Raw genomic sequence first — 26,320 nt, forward strand, 5'->3', positions numbered from 1 at the left:
TGCCTCTGGATTTCCAACTCCATTAATAAAGTCTAGACTGGACAATATGATGTCATTGATTCCAATTTGCTTCAAAGATTTTAAAACTGAAAGGTCATCTGACTTGCTGCATATATATATATATATTTTTTTGCCTTCATTTTTTAGTTTGAAGATGAACCGTAATGAATGCACAGCCATGGGCCCCATCGACCAGCAGATCAAAATGATGATTAATAATTTAGGTCCAGGTTATGAACACTGAAAGGCAGGCTGTGATAAATGCATGCATATGTTGTCTTCCTGCTTTTCATCATTTACATTAGCAGCGCAATGACGTGTCACCCTTTGTGCAATGTGCCGGCCACGCTGCAAAACTTTGATCAAGAGGTTGCCAGACAACGATGTTGCATCTCCAGCAGTGAGACGTGCCTGTCAGACAGCTGAGAGGATCGAGGTAAATAAGCCTAAATGCATGTACATGCTACGTGACAGGCTTCTCACAGAGCAGCAGGGGAGCAGTGGCACAGATCTATTAAGGTTTTCTGGCTGTCCTTAACTGTTCTATTCCTATGACTGTAAGAGTCCTCTCAAATCAGCCTCATTCATTCAAGGAAAGCTAGGCTTGCTCTTGTGCATACAAGTGGTAAATGGTTGTGGGATTTTTCTCTCTTATACACTAATCCCCACACACACATTCTCTTTTCTTCCATTTAGAGGGATTGCTGCCATTTTTTTTTATCTGTATAGTCTTTCATTTTACAAGATAATACTCCCTTATGTGTAATTTCCCAAGCAGCTTACCTGCTTCACTCAGCCTGTGAAGTAATGGCTCCAGCCAGGGCTGCTATCTGTTCCCTCAAGCTTCTCTGTCCAGGTCATTAACATTCACGATTCTCTTTAGATCAGTTCATATTTCAGCGGTTACTTAAGATCAGATCTGTGTATTGGACAGAAGAATTAGGACTGGGTATAAAGTCTACTCATCAGAAACTAGCCTGGGTGTTTTACTTTGAAATAAAATTCCCAGAGAAGTAGCCATCTACACTCCTTCAAAGACAGGCTATTAATTGGACACATCTGTTGGAGAAACCCATAAGAGACTAAGCCTGGTCTCCCCAATGCTGTAACTATATAATTAGGCTTCTGCCCTGTTCTGGACAATGCACACTACTGCACTGAGATGAAATGTGTTCATATTACAGTAGGTGATGAAATTCATTATTCTTTTATGGCAATCGGCCAGCTCTGTCATTTCAAATGAAAGCATGGCGTATTTTGAGAAATCAACCAAAACTGCGGTCAGCGAAAGAAAGTTGAAATCTTCATCAGTGAGCACTTTCACAACATGACTTAAAGCACAGCAGCGTGGCATAAAATCAAACGTCTTCCAGAGTTATTGGCTCGTCAGAAGAGATTATGAAACGTGTTGTAAACTTAATGGCAAATGACACAACCAGTGAGCTGCAGCATACTCTACACCTTGTTGCTTTAAAATTTTAAGTCCTGCCACTGCTTCTAGTGTAGTAAGTAAAATTCTACAACCTAACACACACCTCTAATTCCTTTATTACATGTTATCACTTAAGCCATCCCTCTTCCTTAAAGTATTTTTTTTTTTTTGCCATATCTGTTCAGGTTGAATCCCCTGATATTATTTTATTATTTATCTGATGGACTTGCACAATGTTTTGCGGTATTTTTCCAGTTTTACTACAGCTGATATGCTAATATATTAAACACTACACTAGGTAAACATCAGCATGCTAGTATTGTGATTGGTGAGCATCAGAAATTAGCCCACAGAGCTCTACTGTGGCCATACAATGATACACTTTAATGCACTGATTTTGGCAGAACTGCACTAAACACACACTGTACATTTATTAGGTCAAACCAAAGCCAGGGCTGGACCTACCTGCACAGCAGCTTACATCAATGGCTCAGTCACATCAGAGTAAAATAGCACTGCTTGCTGTTGGTGGTTGCCAGGTGACCGCATTGATTTTTATTTTTATTTATTTATTTATTTTTTTGCTGTCAGAGATCAACTGCAAGTAGGTGCAGTGACCAGCTAATAGCCCAGAGGCTGAATGTGCAAAACCCTCAATATCTGGAGGGTGCAAGGTGCTTGCACAGGTTGCTTGGTGGTGGGCAACCTGTCTCCAAACAGTCGTGCTGTGACTCAGACTGACTGCAATCACTCTCAGACAGAGTGGTGAAGGTTTGCTAATAACTGCCGTCTAATTATGAATGCAGACGGATTGCCAACACGTCACTCTACACTGATGAGTGCAACTGTGATGGGTCTCTTTGCAATAGTTATATTTATTGCAGTTAAATCATTGTCCAGCAGCAACCGCGTCGCTATGAATATAAATAGTTAATGTGAATTTCAGTGTATGTAGACAGCAACAGATTTGCAATTTTTGCTGATTTGTCACAGTTAATCACAGTGTAATCACAAACAGATTGCACGTAATTACCAGTTTGACCCATTCAGTTGCAAACTGATATCAGACTTACTCTGTCCTATTGCCGTTTTATGGCTGTCTTGGCACACCAAAGCCACTTTGAAGACAGCAGCTGACAGTGAGTGGTCTCAGACCACAGTAGAAAACATGGATTCTACTTCCTCCATTTCCAGACAAATTTCACTTTGAGCTAAAAGACAATGGGGAAAGGCTTCAACTCATAGATAAAACTCAGAGGTCTTTAATAAAAGTAAAATACAAAAATCACCGTGGATGAGAATCAAACACAGCAGGAGCTGCAAGTCCACCCAGAATAGGGTCATCATCACTGTAATTATTCCAAACTGCTCATTAGCAAGTGTGGGGCTTCATTCTTGTTTAACTTGTCTCTGCTGTCAAACTGTCTGATGTTTTCCCCCCTTGAATCCTTTTAGAAGCTTTATTTTGTATATACTAGTATACGGAGTCTATGTAGTCCTAACATAGGGATGGGTTAATTAATATGAGGTAGATGTGTTGATACTGACAAGCTACTCAAGCTAAAAAAAAAAAAGAAAAAAAAGAAGATAGAAATGTGTATGGGTGGATCACAGGTTTTTCTGTGCTTTATAAATGACGTGACCATTAGTGCTATGTATGTGTACAGTCCCACACTTTTTCATCAAACTCACAGAAAACACATTCTTTTTAAATAATGGAATATTTTTAGACCTGAGTCCAAAGTACTGTGCCACTCAAATCCCAAAACACTTTTAAAAGACATGTAAGGTCTTAAGACTGAAAAAAATACTTTGTATATTTATTAAGGGTCCTTTTGACATTTTTATTTCCTTGTACTGATATTTATTATGTGATTTAAGTGTCTATCTATCTATCTATCTATCTATCTATCTATCTATCTATCTATCTATCTATCTATCTATCTATCTATCTATCTATCTATCTATCTATCTATCTATCTATCTATCTATCTATCTATCTATCTATCTATCTATCTATCTATCTATCTATCTATCTATCGATGTGTCATCTTTAGGTACTGTTTTTAATTTCTGACACACTCCTCTCATTGTGTATCAGTCTTTTTTTTTGTTGAAAACCATGTAATTAGTTCACTGCACACATTTGTGTGAGATAGTGATTACTGGCCAATAAACTCTTGGTGCAAATGTGTAATCTGTGAAACCTTTTGGAGCCTTTTAAACTGATAATAAGACTCCCCCTGTTGTTTTATTAAATCATTATGCCACATAGCAGAGCAAAACATAAAAAAGAGGTAGTTAATCAATATGTCAACACAATGAGAAGGCTTTTTCACAGACTGCCTCTCTGCCTTAAAGCTCAGTTTAAAAACTGCAGTTTTATTGAAGCTTTAAATAAAATCATTTCAGCACCAAATTCCATCTAAAGTTTTAAAGGCACCGGTTTACTGTCATGCTTTCTCTTAGACTCACATAAGCCTAAGTCAATGGCCCTATCTGTCTGCAATCTTATCACAGGCATTAGAAGCTGTGGGAGACAATGATCAGACAGAAGTGAAAGTGTTCTGTGAGAAAGGGGAGAAAAAAAGGAAGCTACCTGCCTGCATCCAGACCACGCAGGTGTTGTGAACACACATATATCAAATATGTGTGTGTGGGGCTCATGATATCTAATGCTTGCACTCATCTACCTCATGGACTTCTCACTTATTAGAAGTGAGTAATTATGTAGGATCATGTTTTTGTTTTTTTTTTTTGTTGCACATTTATCTTGAAATGGGAAAAGCTAGATGACAGCTGAAGGTTATGAATATTTAATATCACATTTGCAGCATTTATTTCAATTTCAGAGGGAGCAGTGAGCTTTTAACCGGAATCGGTTTAAATAAAAGAAAGCTTGTTATCTGTAAGTGCATTTAGGCTTTCTGCTTAATGCGGGACTGTTATCAACAGTGCGGTTCATTAGTAGATTTCTGATTCTTCTTTCAGAGGGCCAGACCCTTTGAATTTCTGCTGTGAGAATACTGAGTAAATTCCAGCCTTCTCTTTCTCTGATAGTGAATTTATTCCTCTGTTCTGAGCATTAATTTCACCGGACAGCTGCTAAATGCCAGTAAAATGCTCTGAGGATTCTATTTGCACCTTCTGAAAGGATTTCTAAGCACATCACCTCAAATCCATTAAATCCAGCTTTGAATCTCTTGACTCCTGTGCGAGTCGTCTTTGGTGCCACATGTAGCATTCCCATGTGATTACAACGCTCCTTGATCAATCTGAGTGAATCACTTCATGATTGAGCGCCCGAGTCTCAAGAGTGGAGGGCCTCAAATTGTCCTTTATAGATCTGGTATTATATCTCTGGCTTCCCTCTGCCATTAGCTAGATATTCACATTTTCAATTTCAACTCTCTGCCTTGTCTTGCTTCCAAATGAGGTCACCGTTGCAGTGTTGACTCGCTTCCCATTCGGCACAACTGTGCCACACAACACAGCCACTGACAAATATGCTTTTTAAGTGCTTTTTTTGTTTGTTTGTTTGTTTGCTTTTTACAAGTCTTGTAGTATACGGGAAGCAAACCATAGCTCGGTTTTGTTTAAGAGTTAAGAAGTAATCTAAGCCTAGGAGCAAGCAAATCTATTTTCTCTAAATGACATGGGTTGGACAGCAGACTGCAGGTTCAATCTGGCCCTATCCATCACAGACTGTTCTAGGCCAGGTAGGTGAGTGATAAGGCTTTAGAGTGTCTCGGAGCACAGTGTTTCAGCATTTTATCCACACCAGGCAGCCTACACGAATGTGACCTGCTTGCTGAGCAATTGGGCGGTGGGGTTGGGGTTGGGGGTTGGGGTGGGGGTTCAATACAGCAGAGCGCTCCTGAGCCGTGCACATCTGCATAAGCTGCTGTTAGACTGGAGATGGCACTGTGAATTGTTAGGTTATCATAAAAGAAGCCGCTTTTGTCTCGGCCCTGCAGAATACTAAGTGTTTGTATTTGCAACACAACATTCATCCTGGGGTGTTCTTTTCTTTTTTTTTTTTTCTCAGGCCCCGGTATGGTAATTCATCATTCAGGTCTTGATACATACTGTGAGAGTGCCCGGTGAATGTATTAGCCACTGGCTCACATGCTGCCGTTCAATCCCCTGGGATATTTTGATTATGAAAACTATAGGATGTCAGACCACAATGCAAACAACAGTGCAGATTTTGTTTGCTGCCCTCCTAAAGAACACAAAAAGTCCGACCTGGCAGAGGAATTGGAGGTTGAGATTGTGGGTGGCACCTCTGTGTTTCTTTTTCTTTTTTTTCCTCTCTTTTCTTTAATGTTTAAGGTTCAAAAGCAGGTAATTTCACCTTGGTCAGAAGGACTGGAGACAGCAGAGGTGGGCACTGTGCAGGTGGTTTAATAATGGAAACAGAGGTCTTGAGGGACAAGTCCATCTTACCAAACAACAGAGGAAGTCCATTACCTTCAGTGTATCTTTCCCTAATGCAGTGTCTTATTCGTAATTGAAAATCAGACATGTGTTATTACGCACAGATCAAAAGCAGAGATGTGGAGTGGTGTCCTGTGTGCCTCCTTCAGACGCCTTGAGGCTGAGCAGAAAATATCCCTAAAAGCAGAAATGATAGGAAACAGCCCCACATCCTTAACGGATGAGCTAAAAGTACCTTCTCCTCAACATAACCTGTTATCTGTTCAATTAATTTTGAAGTTGATGTTAAGTAAAAGTGCATCAGGTGATATTGATTTTAGATGGTTTGTTAAGTTTTTAGTCAGTTAGTTCAAGTTTTTATTATTTTTTTTTTACTTTTAACTATATTGCCATTTTAGTCTTAACAACTGTGCTTTGAGCAGTGAGCCTATTGTAATTGGTAGGTCACTGGTTCTGGAGGCCTAAAGTACTGTGTAAAAATCTTGAGCCACCCCTCATTTCTATACATATGTTCTTGTAAGTTTTAAAATGGGTCCTGAGCAGCAGTTCTCCAGGCTGCTTTTCACCTCAGTCCTTGTTCGTGACCATTTTCAGGGGAATTTTTTAAAATAGTGTTTTACTATCCCAACTTAGTCACTATTGTTTGACCCGCGAGTCCTTCAAGCATCTTGGTGTGCAGTGTGTCCTTAAAAAAAAACAACAAAAAAACAGGAAAAATCCAGCAAAGAACAGATATAATTATTCAGAATGACAATGATGCCAAACACCCGGTATGCAGTACAAGCATACCTGGATAGAAAAACACACAGTGGAACACTATCAGTCATGGATTGGCCTCCCCAGAGCCCAGACCTCAGACCTCAACATTATTAAAGCAGTGTGGGATCATTGTGACAGAGAACAGAACAAAAGGCAGAAACATCCAAAGAGGAGCTTTGAATGTCCCTCAAGAAGCCTGGAGAACTATTTCTGAAGACTAAATAAAGAAATGACAAGAAAGCTGCCTCAGAGAGTTCAGGCTGTGTTGAAGAATGAAGGCGGCGATTAAAGGAGGCCTGCTTCACTTTACTAGACTAGACTGCATGGTTCACAGTTCACGTTGACCATCTGAAGCTCCTCCCCCTTCCTGTAAGCCATTTGAATGGCTGCCCCTTGCAAACAGAAAATTTGAAAAGCAGGTGTGTGGAGCATCATTCACAGCCAAGAGGAGAAAAGCAATTCTCTGAACCCTGAGCTTTTGGATCACAGGGATTACCCGTACATGTGCTGGTGCCATTGTTTGAAACCATTATTTGAAGCCAAAGCCATGTTTTAATATGACCTTCCACCATTGTAACAATATGCAGTATGTGCCCTGTTTGTCCCCAGTCAGCCCACAGTGTGTGTGTGTGTATACACACACACACATATATATATATATATATATATATATATATAGTGCTGTCTTTCTTTTGTCCTTTGCCAAGACATTAGTTGTGCTTCCCTGTTTGCGCCTGTGTTTTCCCTGTACAGCTCTCTGCTGCCTGTGTGTATTTTGGATCTCAGCTTGTGTTCTCTTTGTATCCGCTACGTGGACTTAGTTCATTTGGACTTTGCATGTCAGCCAAATTAAAGGTTTGACTCTTTGCTCCTTCTATCTGCTTTGGTATCTGCATTTGGATCCTCACTCATCTCCAGAAAAACATGTAAAAACCAAAAGATCTGTAGTCCTAATTCTGTCTGTGGCTTGGTTTATTAAGTTACACACAGAATTGGTTGGCATGTTTTACTGTTTATATCTACTATGTGGGTATTTGCTTCCTTGTATGTTAAATGATTTTAAATAGTTAATTTAAAATAATTACAAACAGGCAAAGCCGGAATCATTTGCCTAATTATTTACTTGTTGATTATTCCTTGAGTTCGTTTATCTCTGAATACTTAATAGTCCTCCATTTTTGGAAGCTTATGGGTGTGCTTCCTGATAAACTAATTCATTACTGTAATGATGTGCCTGAGTCACCTATTCAAGTGATTGAATCAGTCACCAGTTCTTTTATTTATTTATTTTTTCCCTGTGCAGCAAAAGCCTTCTTTCAAAGGAGGGCAGACCACTGTTATCCCAACTTAGTCATGATATACAGCTGCTTGTATATCTGCTCTAGTCACCATATTCATCAGTGAAAGTGACATTGCATTATGCTGACTCTCCCCTGGGGAATGTTAACATTAAACATCATGCTCATGTGGCTTCATGATAGCTCGCAGAGCGCTTTGCGGGGGAAGTGGGTGTGTGAAAACTTCCATATTAAAAGCATTATAAGGAGCAGATTTTTCACTCCCACCTCCCTCATGAAAAATGTACAGCGGCATATTCATTACTTCATTGAGCTAACTGAGTGTGACAAGCGGAGAGCTGCAGCAACCGAGGGCAGGGAAGCAGCACTACAATAAAGCCTTCGGCCACTCTCTGAGGACATGGCTACCCCTGCTGCTCATGGGAGCTGCATCTATGCACTCTGCTTGGATTTTTCCAAATGGTTGAGGGTGCCACACACATCATGACACAGAGTACACTGCAGCCAATTTGCCCTCTAATCTAATGCATTCATGGTCAACAGACAGTAATCAATTCACTGCCTTTACAGTGTGATGAATATGACCCACAAGTTATGACTTAGGGCTCTTGTGCTATAAATATGGTCATGCATTTTCAGCAGTTTACAAGACATATGGATGAAATCCCAGCAGTCGATGCTTTATGCAACAAACGTCGACGGGGCTCTGTTGTATGAACTCTATTGCATATCATGCATACAGAGATAGCTGGATGAAGGAATTACTTTTATGAGATATAGCCCCACAGGTATTGCCGCCTAGTATATCAAACCTTTCTGCAGGAATAATACGAACACTTGCAAAATTAATATCTGTCATCATCTGCTTCAGTCATCTCTTTCCATTTACGGTATCTGTTTAATTTTCTTGCAGCTCCTTCTTGTAGTGATAAACGATGCTGTCTGTCTACATTCTGAAGTGTCCTCTCCACTCTCCATTGTGCCAGGTAGCCGTCTCACCTCCTAGCCCTGCCTGTGCAATCCGGAGGTGTCATACTGGGTCACCCCCAGCCCTCCAATTAACAAAAATACTGGCTTTACTGCCCAGGGCAGCATCAGCCTATATTGTCTTCACAGAGCCAACGCTACAATTGCGACTTTGCTTTGATGACCCTCTGCAGTGACAGCAGCAGCAGCATCGAGGACAACAATGCTTCTTAATCTGGAGCAACAGTTATTTCTCAGATGAATGCAGACTGTGCAAATTAGTGGCTGCCGCACTATAGCATTGGACCTGGCACCACAGGCGAGATGTGAGATTTAAATTATTTCTGAGACTGTGGAGGAGTCTAGAGAATGGCAGACAAGCTGACTAATAACACAGGATTCAGTAACAAGGGCTGCTCCGATGGTAATGACTCCTTACTCCAGAAATATCTGATTCCCTGCGAAAAATGCAGTCATCTCAAGCCTAGTCTGGTATTTAAAATCCTACAGCAATGGAAAAACCCCTGAAATAATTGGGAGACAAAAGCATTGAAGGACTATAGTGTGTTGTAGTTAGGAATCTCTCATAAAGAAAGGATTAATGGAATCCAACTCCAATAAATGATGTGGCCCTCTAGCCCTATATATAACCCAGTTCCTGAGAAATGTACCAAAATCTGCAAACTTTCAGCCATAAGACTGTTGCATCAAATTGTATGATTTTTTTTTATTTGAAGAGTGATTTCAAAAGAAACCCACATAAGATCTCACAAGTGTCATTTGTGCTCTCCTTTTGTGGAGAAGCACTGTGTGGGAGTTGGGCATATTCACCAGTCGGTTATCAGAATCACTCTAATTAGGCTATTTTTAACACATCCTTTTCAACAGCTCTTGGGTGTTTACATTTCCTAATGACAGCCCGAGTAAAAATCATCTATCAGCAAGCATCACCATCATCACCACCGCTGACACATTAGCATGAATTCTCGCCCAAGAAAAAATGCCACCTAGCCAGGATGCTTTCAGTATTCATATAAAACACGCATGCTGTATCATGCCTGTATATTTACGAGGCATTTATTTACATTTTCACATTAAATTCAGACAACTCAAGGAGACTAATTAATAGGCAGCAGGCACATAGTATTTCTGCGCCTTTTGGCTTCAGTGAATATGAGACAGCTCTTTCAAAGCCTGCACATTCACCAGATTACAGCATTTGTAAAAACACTTTTTGCTTGCGCTGTGTGATTTACATAATTTTCATTTAGTTTACTGTTGGCTTTAAAAAAACAAAAAAAAAAACAAAACAGAGCCTATATTTGAAGTTTCTCTGTCAACTAAAAGCACTTCAGGCTTAGAAAACAACTTGTTTAGCCTTCATGAACAACAGGAAAAAAAGGAAGGGAATATGAGTGTTTCTTCGGGGACTTTGGTCTAAGTCTGTGTTGGACTTATGGTCACCTTGGTATTTTTAAATTCATAATGCGTCATCATAACAGTACAAGTGAGACTTTTATTTTTTGCTGTGATATTTGTAGACTGTCATTGAATTCAAGAGGGACTGGACAGCATGTGCAGGCTTGGGTCTAGGCTTTACTGCTCCATCTTGTGGTCACTTGAGGGAAAAGCCGATGACTTTAAAAAGAAAAACAGCTCTTACCCATCACAAGAAGTAATGTGGCATTCTCTGAGGAGGAGACACACAGTTCACTAACCCGGAGGCTGGGCCAAGTCTTCTCTTTATCATTTGCCACTAAAACAACATTTGTGTGGAGTGTTTTTCCAGGGCACGGCTGACTAAACATTTTTATGTGGCCAGACTGATAAATTAGTAGGCGTAGCTTGCCAAAATATAGCAGCTCAGAAGGAATATTATTAGTTGTGAATGTTCCCCTGAAGTGAATCAGTGGGGTGTGGCATCCAGAATGGATACCAGGGGATGCTTATTAGACCTTTGCTCCCAATATTACAACAAATACAGAATAATGTGCTCAGGTATGTGGAGCTGCACCTCCACAGCCAACAAGTCTGCATGTCAGAAATTTGATCTGAGCAGGAAACAAACACAGTCTCTGGGCAACGAGCGCTCGCTGCACAGACACACAGAAACCTTCAAGGAATTTCTCTCCAGGCAGTAATGACGGCAGTTTTGGATCCCTTCAAGCCTTTTTCCTCAGAGCTTCACGTCATCAGGCGGCTGAACTCCAGTTTGCACCGAGATGGTGGCAGAGATAGAGTGAAAACTGGACATGCAGGCTCTCTTAGACCTCATCCCTTTGCTGAGTGTGCCACCCTGGCTCCTTTGCGAGATGATGTCCCCCTGCTGGACCCCTGCTGTGGTCGGCTGAGTGCTGGAGCTGAGGTGATCCTGGGCCTCAAAGGTCGACAGAAATTCATAGATTTTGATCATGTGACTTCTGCTCTGTGGGTCCCTCCTGGTTTCAGAGAGAGGCCTCAAACAGCCCCAAACCCCTCTGTGGTCTGTGTAGACCTGAGCGAGGACAAGGCCTGGAACTCCAGGAGGATCCCCCATGCAACCCTGAGAGCACGACTGAGAGGTAAAATAGCACCTTTTAAATACTGTGCAAGTCAGAGCCTTGAAGTTATAGTGAATGTGTTGTAGTCAAGGTTTGATTTCCCACGGGGCAGCTACCCTTAGAGCCCGAAAAAATAGCTGAAATTTTCAGTTCTTTGGTTTCAGCTTATCAAGTATGAAGTCTTCTTGCTTTCTTTATCTCGTGTGGGAGTAAATCCTCCTTTAGATTTGTACTTTGATGTTTGGAGTTACGTAACGTTTGGCTTCCAGATATTGTCTCAGTTATTTTTCAAGATACACCAAATGAATAATCAACAATTGATAAAATAAAGTGTCAGTTTTATATATACTTTTTTTTTTCCCCAAAGGAAAATCTGCTGTGCTGTTACATTGTGAATACAAATTTAAAACTGCGTAAAGTATAAATTATCACTTGGCTGAAAAGCAGCAGTTTCACCATGCTCTCTGGTTGCGTTTCAAGGTTGTTTCATCAGTCTTCTTGTTTCCAGTGTAATCTTTATGGATGATGGCTGCAACAGGGTGACAGACCAAAGCCGTGAAGATGATACTAAAAATAAATAATGAATAAAAATATAAAATCTTTATATATTAAACTCTACAGAAACAATATGCAAAGCACCCACAACAAAACAAATTGTTAGTTGCAGCTTCAACCCTGAGTTATTCAACGTGCCGTTGGGTGCTGCAGTGCCCCCTCCTGGTCATTTCATATTAGTGGCCTTCATGGGGGCAGTGTGGAAGCCAATCTGACTAAATAAATAAATAATATACACACTCAGCAGCCAATTTGTTAGGTGCCTGTTCAGCTGCTCATTAATGAAAATCTCTAATCAGCTGATCAGCAACTCAGTGCATTTAGACATGTGAGGTTATTTAATAGAAAAAAGAATATTGTACACATAAATATACATAGATTAGTGTGTAATTAGATCTTTGAACAAACTGATGCATTCTTATAAATTTAGAATTAATTTAGTAAAAATACATAGAAGGTTTGGGAAAGCCGCCATGTTGCTCTGCCATCTTGAATACAGCGGCTGTTCCACCTAATTTTAATTTGTGCCTGCACCTTCAGACTCAAGATATGAAGGATCATATCTATGTTTTAATCATCTGAGAAGGGGTCTCTTTCACCAAAGAAGCGAAAACACAAAGGAAAGCGACAACGTGACCGGCATCTGGATAAAATGTCATCCTCTTCTTCCTGTTACTTCCACTGTTACTTTCTCATCATTCAGGCGAATGAGCTAAAAAATCTATGGAGAGAATACTGCTTGAATTCAATTTTATTTATATTTTATTTATACCATTTTTTTTTTTTTTGTACCAGTCAAAAGTTTGGACACAAACTTTTAACTGGCTTTTTTTATATACAGTTCCATTCAAATCTTTGGACACACTCACCCATGAATAAGTTAGTGTACCCAAACTTTTGACCGGTACTGTAGACCCAAATCATAACAGCAATGGGGTCCTGGAGCTTTTTATTGTAAGGTAAAGACCCTACAATATTACAGAGAAAACCCCAACAATCCAGTGATCCCCTATGAGCAAGTATTTGATGACAGTGGGAAGGAAAAACTTCCTTTTTAAACAGGAAGAAACCTCCGGCAGAACATGGCTCAGGGAGAGGCAGCCATCTCCCGCGACTGGTTGGGTGTCACAGTGACAATTTGCTCTTGTGGGACAGAATCCGCTGTTTCTCTTCCTCTATGTCTGTTGTGTTTTGAGGGCTAATAAAATTATATATATACATATACATATATATATATATATATATATACATATATATATATATGGCAGCACGGTGGTGCAGTGGTTAGCACTGCTGCCTCACAGATAGAATACCATCTGGAAGGCCTGGGTTCGATTCCACCACCTCCCAGGCCTTTCCCTCTCTCTGTGTGGAGTTTGCATGTTCTCCCCGTGCTTGCGTGGGTTTCCTCCGGGTACTCTGGTTTCCTCCCACATTCCAAAGACATGCATTTACTGGGGTTAGGTTAATTGGCTAATCTAAATTGCCCATAGGTGTGACTGAGCGCATGAATGTTAGTGTGAAAGGTTGTCTGTCACTCCGTGTTGGCCCTGCAACAGGCTGGCGACCTGTTCAGGGTGTACCCTGCCTCTTGCCCTATGACAGCTGGGATAGGCTCCAGCCCCCCTGCGACCCTGAACAGGATGTGCGGAAGCGAATGGATGGATGGATATACATATATATATATAAATTTTCTAGGAATTTTCTAGGAATCACATCCTCCTCCTCCTCCTCTTCCTCTTGACAATCTTCCGCTTCCTCGATCCTTCAGCTTCACTGTTGTCAAGCTCTTCAAGTGCATCTTCAAAAAGTTCATCACCACTGCTTTCAGCGTGATCACAGACATTTGGGTTAGTCCCTGGATCAGGGTTCGTGTCCTTGTCAGCAGGATTATCAACATGACGAGTGTGTGTGCTAGAGGCAGAGTCACTATCAGAAAACTGCTCCCTGTATCTGAATAGTCGGCGCGGCTGTTCTTCGTCATCATCATCATCCTCCTCTCTTGACCGCTTTCTGGATACACTGGGCAAAGGTTCCTCTTCTGGGATGTCCATTGCATCTTCAAATACCTCATGCTCAATATCATTTTCGATGCCCGCAACCAAAGCATTGTTATCAACATTTTGTTCATTGTTGTCAACATTTTGTTCATTGTTGACAACATTTTGTTCATTGTTGACACCAGCACCAAGAAAGATATTTTGGTTGTTGTTAACTTCTCTGAGGTGAAAATGTGGTTCAGCCGCTACCGCTACCACCTCAACCTCCTCCTCCTCCTCTACCTCCTCCAGAGGCTCCGGGTTCATGAATTGCCATGCTATGTCTTCAGCGAATTCAAAGAGACTAGGATGCGCAACACGGAGCAGAAAGCGCAAGAAATAATGCCGTGGACGTATACGAGCTTCTTCCCGAATTGTTCGTCTTCTTCGTCGTCGTTGTTGTCGTCGTCGTGGCTGTTCGTTAAGCCTACGGTGATTATGTGCTCTATCACCTGGTTCATTGTTGACAACATTTTGTTCATTGTTGACAACATTTTGTTCATCGTTGACAACATTTTGTTCATCGTTGACAACATTTTGTTCATCGTTGACAACATTTTGTTCATCGTTGACAACATTTTGTTCATCGTTGACAACATTTTGTTCATTGTTGACAACATTTTGTTCATTGTTGACATTTTGTTCATTGTTGACACCAGCACCAAGAAAGATATTTTGGTTGTTGTTAACTTCTCTGTTGAGGTGAAAATGTGGTTCAGCCCCTACCGCTACCACCTCGACCTCCTCCTCCTCCTCCACCTCCTCCAGAGGCTCCGGGTTCATGAATTGCCATGCTATGTCTTCAGCGAATTCAAAGAGACTAGGATGCGCAACGCGGAGCAGAAAGCGCAAGAACCAATGCCGTGGACGTATACGAGCTTCTTCCTGAATTGCTTGTCTTCTTCGTCGTCGTTGTTGTCGTCGTCGTGGCTGTTCGTTAAGCCTAGGGTGATTATGTGCTCTATCACCTGGTTCATTGTTGACAACATTTTGTTCATTGTTGACAACATTTTGTTCATTATTGACAACATTTTGTTCATTATTGACAACATTTTGTTCATTGTTGACAACATTTTGTTCATTGTTGTCACCATCACCAAGAAAGATATTTTGGTTGTTAACTTCTCTGATGAGGGGAAAATGTGGTTCAGCCGCTACCACCGCGACCTCCTCCTGCAGAGGCTCCGGGTTCATGGGTTGCCGTGCTATGTCTTCAGCGAATTCAAAGAGACTAGGATGCCCAACGCGGAGCAGAAAGCGCCAGAACCAATGCTCTGGAAGTATACGAGCTTCTTCCCGAATTACTCGTCTCGTTCGACGTCGTCGTCGTTGTCGTCGTGGCTGTTCGTTATGCCTAAGGTGATTATGTGCTCCGTCACCTGCGCTATTATGCATTTTGTCTAAAATGAACTTAAAACGCTACCAAAGTAAGCAGTGTGTTTTGAGTTCTGGTGAACATATGTGCTTTGTGTTGCAGCTAAGGCACGCCTATGCATTCGGGCCTTTGATGTGACAGTGACATCATAACAGGGCCCCGCCCCAAGGGGCGGGGTTGCTAATGCTAATTAGCAAGCTAATGCTATCCGCTAAAAGCTGCTCCCACTTGTTAAGGGGCCAATTCATCTGCACATTTTAACTTCCGTACTGCAGTTTTTCTCTATGTCACATGTTTCAGACTTAAGGCCCTTGATCTAATTTTGTATGGCCTGCGAGATGATTTCATATAGCTATTATTAATAGCCCATGGGTAAATGGCGCTGCCACTACTTATACTACAAATCCCACAATGCATTGCAACTGCTTCCGGCAGGCCAAAAACTGTGCGCTAACCCGTTTTCCGTGTTGTTGATTGATCAGTGACATCGGTCAGCACTTTTTACAGTGACATTTAAGCTGCCTGACCCCCAAAAATGACCAAACGAAAAGGAAACAGGGATTTTCCAAACAGGTGGGAGGCAAAGGATCTGAACGCTGACATCGGAGGTAAACCATCTGTCTCTTTTGCTCACTTGCGATGCGGGGAAAAGAGCGGATTGGTGGGACAGATACGGGAGAAGATGAAAAGGGAGACCTGCACAGGTGAACTGACAGTGCATCACTGCGTCACACAGCAGGAAACGGTGCGCAGCAAAGTCCTGAACATGCTATAAGCATCAGGACAAACATGTTTTTCAGTCAGCCAAGTGAGATCAAAAACATTAGCCTGTACCCCATGATGACCATTAATTTTTGTACAAATTATATTTGAATAGTATCAACACATAAAAAAAACAAAGGTTTCAATTAAATATTTTGCGTTATTTTACATTTTTAATCCTGAATCACCTCAAAAACTCTAGCTACCCTTCATCTCTTGTTACCCAACATTAGCAGGCATAATGTTAGCTTATAACCAGCTGTTGTTATTATTTAGCCCATCAGCTGTCCAGAGACCAGAGGTTCACATGTCTAATCTGCTGATAATAACCAGTTCAATAATCTGGAATAAATAGGCATGTACGCACGTTTTTGTGTATTAGAGCTCTGACTTCAGATCAGGAAATTAGGCTTGAGGTGAGGAGGAAGTGGGTGGCATTTTATTAAGCTCCTGGAGAGACTGTTATTTCTGTCGTTTTTGCTTCTTTGGTGAAGGGGACCCCTTCTCAGATCATAAAACATAGGTATGATCCTTCATATCTTGAGTTTGAAGGTCCAGACAGAACTTAAAATTAGTTTCGATTGCACACATTTGAGCTGTTATTGCATTTCTACAGTTAATATGTAAACATTAATTTAAAAAAACCTTATGTTTATGGAAGGACTTAACACTGTTTAACTGAGCTAACTGCCAAAGTTACTACTGCTCAGGAACAGTATTTAACATTTCTTGATATACTGTTTAATAACATATATATAAAAGGTATTCTGCAATTATCACAACACCCTGAATCATAAAATACCTGGAGCAGCCACTAAAGAGCAGCAGTAATAGCTAGTTGGTATCTACATCTCCAGGCTAAATACTGTATAATTAAGCTTAAGCTGGCATTTGTAGTCTGCTGTGTGCTCTGTGCCTGATGGGTAATTAAAGGCACCAACATTCATACACCATTCACAGAGAGTGGGAGCTGGTCAGCAGGGACCCATGGCTGTTTTTTTGCTCCGGGGCCCGCTTGCAGGGTAATTTGACCTTGAGGGCAGATACTACTGTGCATAGTTTTAGTTCACAATTTGTCAGACTATGTATTGTTGTTGTGTCATCCAAAGGTTCAAGTGATCCTGTTAAAATTCAGCCTCACACACTGAGGACACCATCAACAGTGACAATCAGCAACAATCTCCCTGATGCACATCCTGGAAATCAGGTGAGTGATGACTGACTGTCTGAATTGTTTTTTTGTGTTTTAGTGCGACACCTTCAATTTGCTTGTTTTACCCAAATGAGATATGAAACACATTAACAATTCATCCATTTTCCCATCATTTTCCTCTGAGCACATTAAAGTCTTGTTGATTTATACACTAAATCTTACTACAGTGCAGACACTGGAAACATTTTGGTTGAACTAATGCTGCTGGCTCGCTTTCTATCATTACACTCCATCACATCGCCGTTGAATTAATCTCTCTCCTATCATAACACAAGCACATATTAAGTATTAAATCAGAAATGTGTACTTCACTTAAAGTCTCATCACACCTCACATAAGACTGCTATTATGTGGGCAGGTTTTCACTTTGAGAACATAACCTTGTTGTATTATTTTGTTTCTGAAACTGCTAATTTAAATGACCGTAATTACCTTGAAATGCACTGTTATGGTTTAAGAGGGGTTTCACAGTGCTCGGTAATAGCAGATAGTTATTTTGTTCAGTAAATAACGACTTGATTGAAGCCTGTTTTTAAGTAGTGTGAAGTGTAGGAGGCGAGTGGTGATAATGCATTTTTTTTTTGTATTGAATTAAGCACATGCACAGTGAACTCAATGGACCTTCTCACCTCTGTTCTGACAGTACAGTAAATGATGGCCAGAATATAAAAAGTTCTAGAGTGACAGATTCATGGTGACAGTTTTTATCAATCTTTTATTGAGTCCTGTTCTGTTTTATGTATCTGCTGGTAGCAATCTCTCAAGGTCAGACAGAAAAGCTTACTCAATAGATTTCTACAGGAGAATAATTGGAACTGTGCAGAAAATTCAGCAGGTTCTTTAAAACAATCCAACCGACTGATATTATTGGCTGATATTAGCCATTTGCCGATCTACTGGTATTGCCATTTATAACAGCCGATGAAGGAAAATTTAAAAAAGTAAAGAAGAGATAGGAGAAACACCCTTATGAGTTAGGAATGTTAACGTTGCATAGGTTGTCCACCAGAGGGCACTCTGCAACTTCCTCCTATTAGCAACACAGGTGTTTGGATTGCCACAAACACAGCTGATGCGAGCAGAGTCATAAGAAACATTAGGGAAATCTGTTTGTTTTGTGTTTCTGAAAGAAAAAAAATTCTTGGCTGTTATATCTGAATATTGGATTATCGGCCTTAAAAATTCAATATCAGTTAGCTCTAGCATTCAGTCTGTATGCTTGCCCTTTAAGAGTTAAATGCTTTGTAACCGTTGAGTATATATTTCTTCTTTATTGTGTAGTCTGCTGACTACATTAGGGTGAGACTTCTTTCTTCTCCTGCACTGCATTTTATTTTCCTTGCTGTACAAATAAAGTACTGTTATATAAAGAAACATCCTTCACACAGACAGTCCCCTTATACTTCCACTAGCTAAAATCAGTAAGTTCAAGCAGTCCTTTATATCCTTATGACCCCTCCCTCCTTAACTAAAGGAGGAAAAGGTAATTTACTTTAACTTTGCATTAGTTATTCTTCTGGTTTTGCTCTGGTTGAAGCATTGTGTTTACGTGGCTTGTGTTTTATGCATGAAGCTACAAAACCAATAGAATCTGAATGCAGCCGCTGACGTGTAAAAACGTCTAATACTCTGATTGACTCACTCAGATGCACTTTAGAGTGAACACAGGACATTTGGGTGTCTTTGTTTTGCATTAGTCACTTGGAGAACAACCTGATATTTTGTGCTTTTAGGCACACTCAGCTTTAGGGGTGGTAATTACAGCCTGCTGGTTGGTCACGACTGAAAGATCTCAACCACTCCTGGATGGATTTCCATAAATTTTGATTCAGACATCATTGACCCCCGTAGGATGAGCCTCATTATCCATTTATGTTTACTTGATGAATCTGAGCTCAGATGAATTTGCAGAGATTGTGTCAGGCTTTCTGCATTTATGAGGGATGATTTGGAAGACCATTTGGCTGGTGCCATTACTAATTAATGGTCTGATACCAGGTGAGATTTTAAGTGAGAAATTACAGCTTTTAATAATGTGCTGGTGAAAATAAAAAAAAAAAGTATACACTTATGATTAGATGTGTTAATTAGATGTTTTAAAAATACGTACATGAAGCTCACACTGAAAAAGTATTTCTTAAAATAAAGAAAGAAAGAAAAACCACAAATTAGTCTTGAGGAATTAATGACTATATCTGTCTCATCCATCAAAATCTGCTCTTTTTTTAAAGTTTCTGCCTGATTTCCAGTTGAAAACGAAACAAATTAACAATCCTATGAATGTTTTGTTTTTTTCTTTTCAGGGCCCAGGAGTGGAGACCGATATCTCACCGGCGGTTCGCCACTTCAGATACACTTCTGCGACACACAGGTCAGAAAACGGGGACCTTTAATTGTTTTCTTTCAATAACAATAAAGTTAAACAAAGCTTACCTCCTGATTGCTCCTATGTAAAGTCCACACACGGTGTCACGTTGTGTTGAGGGTTACCAGGAGTGAGTGGGTTTGATTTTGTGCTCCCGTGATGTCATCAGGGAACAGTATGTCCTCTTGTTGTTTTAATTACTCTTTAATGAAATCATGCAGATGAACTGTAGCCTTGTTTAAAGCCTCAGGGAAGAATCAGCTCCCCAGTTAATAAGCTGTCTAATATGTTTTGTGCAATGAAGGGGGGGCTGGTTAAGAATTCAAATGAAAGCAAATAACTTTCGGGAATCAAGTTAATCAATTGCACTCAAGGCGCTTGGTCCACATGTTTAATGGCCAGAAGTGCTCATTTCTCTGCAGGAGTTATGAGGAAGTTGGATGGGTTACAAAGATACCGCGGCACTTGAAGGCACCAGAAACAACCCTGGAGAAGCTGGCAGACCCGGTGAGCGAGAGTGCCTCGCTGAGGCGCTACAACAGCCGACCTCAGCCGTGGCAGGTGAGCCACGGAGAGCAAACATTGGCAAACACTGCCGAGGCTGGAGCTCTATTTTCTTTGCTCCCGCTGTGGACTTCTAGGGGTTTGCATCATTCCCACAACTGAAAGAAATCCGATATTTGGATGGTTATTGTTTCTCAAAGGCAGCTTTCATAATAACCCCTGCCTAGATGTGTTAATGTTTTGTATTTGGTTTTAGTAAAAATGATAAATGTGAAGAAGAAATGCAGCTTGTTACATGTCAGTTTTGACCTTTTAGCACACAGTGTGTGCGGCATGGAGACTGAAAGAAGCAGATATGTAAAAAAAACCCAACTTTATATTCATCTCTCTATAATTCTGTCTTTTCCATGAAAAGGCCAAAATAAATCTGCTCTTCCTCTCTGGCATTGATGCTGCTGTTGCTGCCACATCCAGCAATTACTCGAACTAACATTGCTTTTAAAGCATGCCTCAAAATTTTGACCTTTCATTTTCTTGTATTTCTTTGTACATTTTTGAGTGATTTTTAAATGTGTTAGTTAAATGATGTTTGGAGCAACATCCAAAGAAACAGCAAAGTGCTGTGCAGAGCTGCAAAATCCAACTAGTACCACACAGATTCATACTGGGTGGAACTGCCACAACAAACAAAGATTCTGTGGTGTTTTGTGTGTGTGTGTGTGTGTGTGTGTGTGTGTGTGTGTGGGTGTGGGTGTGTGTGTGTGTGTTTTTTACTGCATTGATCCAGTTTGTGTAGCACCCCACCTGGAAACTTCCCACTGGCTGCCCTTGTAGGTTATTCTGCTGCACTGCAGATGTCCAAAAAATCTGCTCAAAACACCCCAGTCAGCCACGCCGTGGCACAGGGGTAACATGTTCCTTCATTACAGTGAGCACGTGCGCTGCAGTTTATTTTGAGCCAGTCTCACATGGACCACTGCTACACTGTAGCTGGAAAAATCTCACAAATCTTTTCATGGGATCAGTTAAAATCAGCAAAATCCCAGCAGGCCTTTCCTTTAATGCTGTAAATAAGTGGGGTAAAGATTTTAATGCTGATGTGCTTTTTCAAAAGAGCGCTGTCTAATCGGCGATTTAGTTTAGGGCTTGAAACATAAACATGCACATCTGTTGTACCTATAAGGTTGTTTATGACCTGAAGATGAATAAAGCTGATACAGGTTGATAAATTCTGATGAAGCAGCTCCTGTTTCCGTTCTTTCTAAGTCTGTAGGAGCCGAGTGGAGCAGACGACAGCTTCGATTGACGAATGATGCCAAGAAACCGATATCATTGTAAGATTTCACTGATCAGCGGGAGCTCATTTCCTCTTTTAGTCGCTATTAGAATTTGTAAAGCAGCTCTAATTTCTTTTTCTTGTATTTCAGCTGCAGTACATATCCGAGATCAGGTCAGATCCCTCTGTACACGTAAGTATTTCAGGCTTGAGCTGTCACCACACAGAGTACTGTGCAAAACTTTAGGCTGTTTTTTGATATTTGGTCAGTGCTACATTTATTCTGCCGAGAAACAACCTGTCTGCTACCATGAAGCACTAAGTACCTTTAACTGGAAGCAGAGGTGCTGGTTTAAGTAGTAAAGATGTGACTCAGCTGTTTTCTGAAAGCACTTTCACCATCATTTCTGAGTGGGTTCTCATGTATGTGCAGTGGCACCATCGGCTCTGACAACATGGATAACATTGACAACATGGATGAAGACTTTCACCCTCTGACCCTAAAGAGGAGCATCGTTCCTCCGTACACACCTACAGCGCGGTGAGACGCACCCTCCTCGCACACACAGGGTGCCGCTTGTGGAAAAAAGCAGAGGGTGTTTTTTTTTATTTATTTATTTTTTTCTTCTCCATGAAAATTATTCAGAAACCACAGTGGGCTTAAACCGTGCAGCCTGCTAGTCTGTTTATTTATTGCTGCAGTCAGTGTAACATCTTTAGAATAATTATGAACTTCATCTACACAGTATTTACAAGAATATTTTTAATCGGCTTATTTGACATGTATCATCATATTGGTCAGACTAAGAAAACAGTCTGTCTGAGGGAGTCCATCTGCAGCACGTTAACCATCATCTCTGAAAATCCCCACACAGACAGGGAGGCAACTCTGTTTCACAACACTTCTAACTTGTTATTCATGCTGTGCATGTCAAGTTAGGATAGATTTTTTTCAAGTCAAAGTGTGGCTGCTCCTCTGTGTAATAGTCGCTGCACCATCAGTTGCAAAGCCAACAAGCAGCAAGCATCACATTTTTTCTAATATGACTAAAGCATATTAAGGCTTTCTGGTAGGGTCTCACGGATAGCAGCCCCAGTGCATGTCTGCAGTTCAACAAGTGGAAATAAGAAGTTGCAGATCTCACCTTGTAGGGAATTCTGATATAAATGATCAGTCATGTGTCTGACATTGATATTCAGCAGTTCCTAGGATTTTTTTTTTTTTTTAAGTCCTCCAAAATATATTTATGTGCTCCTCTCAATGCTTTTTATTTTGCTTTTATTTAGCTAGTTGTATGGTTTTTCATGCTGAAACAGCCTATTGGTACTTGGCAGAGTCCTGAAAAGTGATGCAAGGATGAAGGTAGCTTTAAACAGGACCAGGATCATACCATTACAGTGCTGTTTTCTGATTTTGTTGTTGTTTGCACTACAGCCTGTTTCAATTTTAAGCACTAAAAATCTGAAAGGTGGCAAATTTTTTGCCCACTGGTGGTTAAAAAATGAAGCAGAAGCAAAGACATGAAACACACGCACACGCACGTTTTTCCTGTGGTTTTTCCAGAGCTGTTGTTAAGCACAAAGTATATTTTGGACTTTTTAAATTACATGTCAGGTATCTAAACAGGGATTATCTTTCAAAATCCCTTTGACAAGATGAAATTTAGTCTTTGATTCTGATCTATAATGTCTTTTTATATATATATATATAAATTTATTTATTTATTTTTTGTGCCAGTCGAACCACCATCCCTGGCTACACAGGCAAGGCTGCCTATGCTGACTCTGCTGCGGCCTCTGCATGCTCATCTGGGTGAGTCTGAATGGCAGCTTGTATGAAGCTCAGATCACTCAGTTATTTTAAGATGTTTTTATTTCTAGTTGATCATGTCCTATAAAATATAACATTTTTTAAAAATATAGTATATAGTCTGTATTGTTTATTTCATCATCTTTTGAAATCAGTCAAGCCATAAATTTGTGGGTTGACTTCACACTTTTATTTTGTTTCTCCCAGCACTGCTCCTATATCCTCAGAAATGATTTGAATGCAGTGAAGGAAAAAAAGTCCACTAGAGGGCGATCCAATGCAGTCCATCAACATGAGGTTGCACTCTAACTTGCCATGCAGATTCCCATGATTTACTGGCATTTCTTTGAAAATGGACTACAACTCAGAGTAAACATTATTAACAACACAGCAGTGGGCCTGATAAGCAATCATTTAAAAATAAATAAAGCCAAACAGTCCTTTTACAAACTGTGAAACCCATTTCATGAGTTGTGCACAAGGTGAAGTATGTCTGCTATTAGACCAGGTGGCTCTGAAACGTACTTCTTTGAATCTTCACCAGACAATGAACAGATTGATCCTTACATAGATTTATCATGTGATCACTTCATCTCGGCATGTGCTCAGCAAAAAGACATGTTTGAACATATTTAGAGTAATAGATGTCAGAGGAATAAGGATCGGGGCACACAGTGGCAAAAAAAGAGACACAAACAATTCATTAAAGTGTGGATCTGCATATTTGATTTGGCACAGATTTTACATCGGATGTTCTTCCTGACGCAACCCTTCCACCTATCCGGGCTTGGGATCGGCACTAGGAGTACACTAACTTGTATCTCCTCCCAGAATCAAACTTGGGACCTTTTGAATGTAAGGCAGATGTGTTAACCACTGCACCACAGCGCCAAACAAATTCTGAAAAATATGAAGAAAGATACTGGAGAAAAATAAATAAAAGAGCACAATATAAGAGAAACTAGAAGAGCTCACAGTGTTACAGGCAAATGTGCCTACAAGATTAAAACTGCGTCAACAAATGTGCTCTGATAAATATGAGAAATACTGAATAATCACTCTTTTCTAATCTTCCTTTTTTTCATTTTTTTTTGTGCTAGTACGTATTTGAGTGGCATTGCTTAAAAGTTTAGTATACCTTATTTTCTGCATGAGTGGGCTGGTGAGGTGCAAGTTAATGGTCAGCTGGAAAAGGTCTCAGTAATTGGAAATGTTAAAAAAAAAAAAAGAGATTAAAAACAATGGATGGCATTCCTAAAGACAGACAGGTACTGTAGGGAATTTGAGAGATGTTATATATTGCTGTTGAAAAGATTTTACGGTTTATTTTTTCATATTTATTTTAGTAAATCTCATCAAAAGCAACTGAAACTGTTTCATTTCAGGAAAAAAAAGTCTTAAGGTGTTTAATTGTCAGCGCACCACTGAAAATATGCGTTCGCATGAGTGAGCCCTTTAACTGTGCAGAGCGAACGTCGCTCCTCTCTGGGAGTGTTGGCTGTCTGTTAAGGATGTGCAAACCTGTTTCCTAGTTGGGCCCCAGCTTAGCGAACTTTACCGGCTTTTGGAGCAGGCATCTTCCAGATGGCTGAATCCAGAGCAGCTCGTGGTAATGGTGGTTTTTCACAACCCAGATCCATTTTCCTGGTGCCTGACACCCCCCCGAGATCTGTTTCCTCTGCTGATTAGGCTGGCCTCCCATATTTTTCTTCCCCAAAACAGAAAAAAAAGACAAGTGCTTGGATTGATTAACTGTCTGCTGCAACGGTCAGACATCCCCGGGATTTTTGCTTGCCAACGCTCACTCATAACACAAGTGCCTAAGGGTATTTTTTTGTGTCAGCCTGCAGCAGTCTTAGCTGCTCCGTGTTTCACTACGAAGATTAGAGTCAGGTTCTTGGATTTTTGCGTCATCTAAAATGATGTGTAATTCATTGACTCATAAATATCATCACATCTTTTCACAGCACATTCAAAGAATTGGGAACTTCTGTTTTTGGTCACAAGGCGCCCCTGTCCAGAACGGTGACCACCGTGGCTCCCTGCAGCCCCTTCCTGAGACCTGTGCTTCCTGTCTCGTGCACAAGTGCATGGCAAGACTTTAGACAAAGCAGATGAGAGAGGGTGTGAAGGTGTCAGCTTCCTATTCATGCCATCCAATCTGTTTATGTGAATACGTCTACGATGATGCGATGTCGGTGAATGATTCAGAGTGAGTTAAAGAATAATGAGATGCCCCATTATCATAATTTCCCTGATTTAGATGAGTGGTTTTCTAACTCTGGGTGTTTGCATTGTCCTCTTAAACATTTGCTCTCTCACTGACTCACTCGCTTGCTTACTCTCTGTGTCTGTGTGTGTGTGTATGTGTGTGTGGGTGGGTGCATTTCAGCCCACACATTGTTTCTGTCATGAAGGGCAAAGAGAGGGACAAAATAGTGAGGGAAGGCAGGATTTTTAGCTCTATCGTTATATTTTTAACAGTATACAAATGATGGCAGGTTCACAGATCCATTATGACTAACAGGCTCATTTATATTTGAAATGCTGTCTGTAGTCTTCGCTATATGCATCGTTTAGAGGTGTTAGTTTTCTGTAGATGTGATTGTAATGCACATTGACATTATTATCATGTGCCTGGCAGCAATAGCTTTATGTCTGTGGTTTGTGCAGCTTGACGCTTAGACAGGAAATAGGGATGAGCTGGTTTTCCTGTTTCTCTTCATCTATAATTTGTTTAGATTTACATTTCATGAGGATTTGTACTTTAGCACACCGTCGATGCATGTATGGACTTTGTTTTTTTTTTTTAATTGTCTTAAATTTACTGTCATTATTTTTGGCCCTTCAGTATGTTATTATTGCACTTTCATAAAGCTAGGGGACTTAAATAAAGAATGATCAAAATTTTCTTATTATTTTAATTCTGCTACCTTTGAAGCTTTTTATAGAACAGCAGCAGCTTGCTGCCCGAAATGAAAGCAGT

The 26,320-nt window shown here is 40.5% G+C and overlaps 1 protein-coding gene across 1 annotated transcript; it reads left to right on the forward strand.

The window, feature by feature from the left end:
• Window positions 1-11,035: 11,035 nt before the first annotated feature.
• spmip7 (sperm microtubule inner protein 7) lies at window positions 11,036-26,020 on the forward strand. Its single transcript, XM_030748517.1, has 9 exons — window positions 11,036-11,456; window positions 17,276-17,373; window positions 19,683-19,750; window positions 20,167-20,305; window positions 21,515-21,582; window positions 21,676-21,717; window positions 21,958-22,065; window positions 23,263-23,337; window positions 25,302-26,020. The coding sequence occupies exons 1-9, from the start codon at window positions 11,036-11,038 to the stop codon at window positions 25,450-25,452; spliced, it is 1,170 nt and encodes a 389-aa protein (XP_030604377.1). The 3' UTR covers window positions 25,453-26,020.
• The last annotated feature ends 300 nt before the right edge of the window (window positions 26,021-26,320 follow it).

This window comes from Archocentrus centrarchus, chromosome 15, assembly GCF_007364275.1.
Source record: "Archocentrus centrarchus isolate MPI-CPG fArcCen1 chromosome 15, fArcCen1, whole genome shotgun sequence".
Lineage (NCBI taxonomy): Eukaryota > Metazoa > Chordata > Actinopteri > Cichliformes > Cichlidae > Archocentrus > Archocentrus centrarchus.

What these genes read in the sequence shown, in the direction of transcription:
- spmip7 (XM_030748517.1), top strand. Translation starts at nt 11,036, where the DNA reads ATGACGGCAGTTTTGGATCCCTTCAAGCCTTTTTCCTCAGAGCTTCAC. An exon ending in CCTGAGAGCACGACTGAGAG is followed by an intron (nt 11,457 to 17,275) that starts GTAAAATAGCAC and finishes TGTCATCCAAAG; the next exon opens with GTTCAAGTGATCCTGTTAAA. An exon ending in GCCTCTGCATGCTCATCTGG is followed by an intron (nt 23,338 to 25,301) that starts GTGAGTCTGAAT and finishes ATCTTTTCACAG; the next exon opens with CACATTCAAAGAATTGGGAA.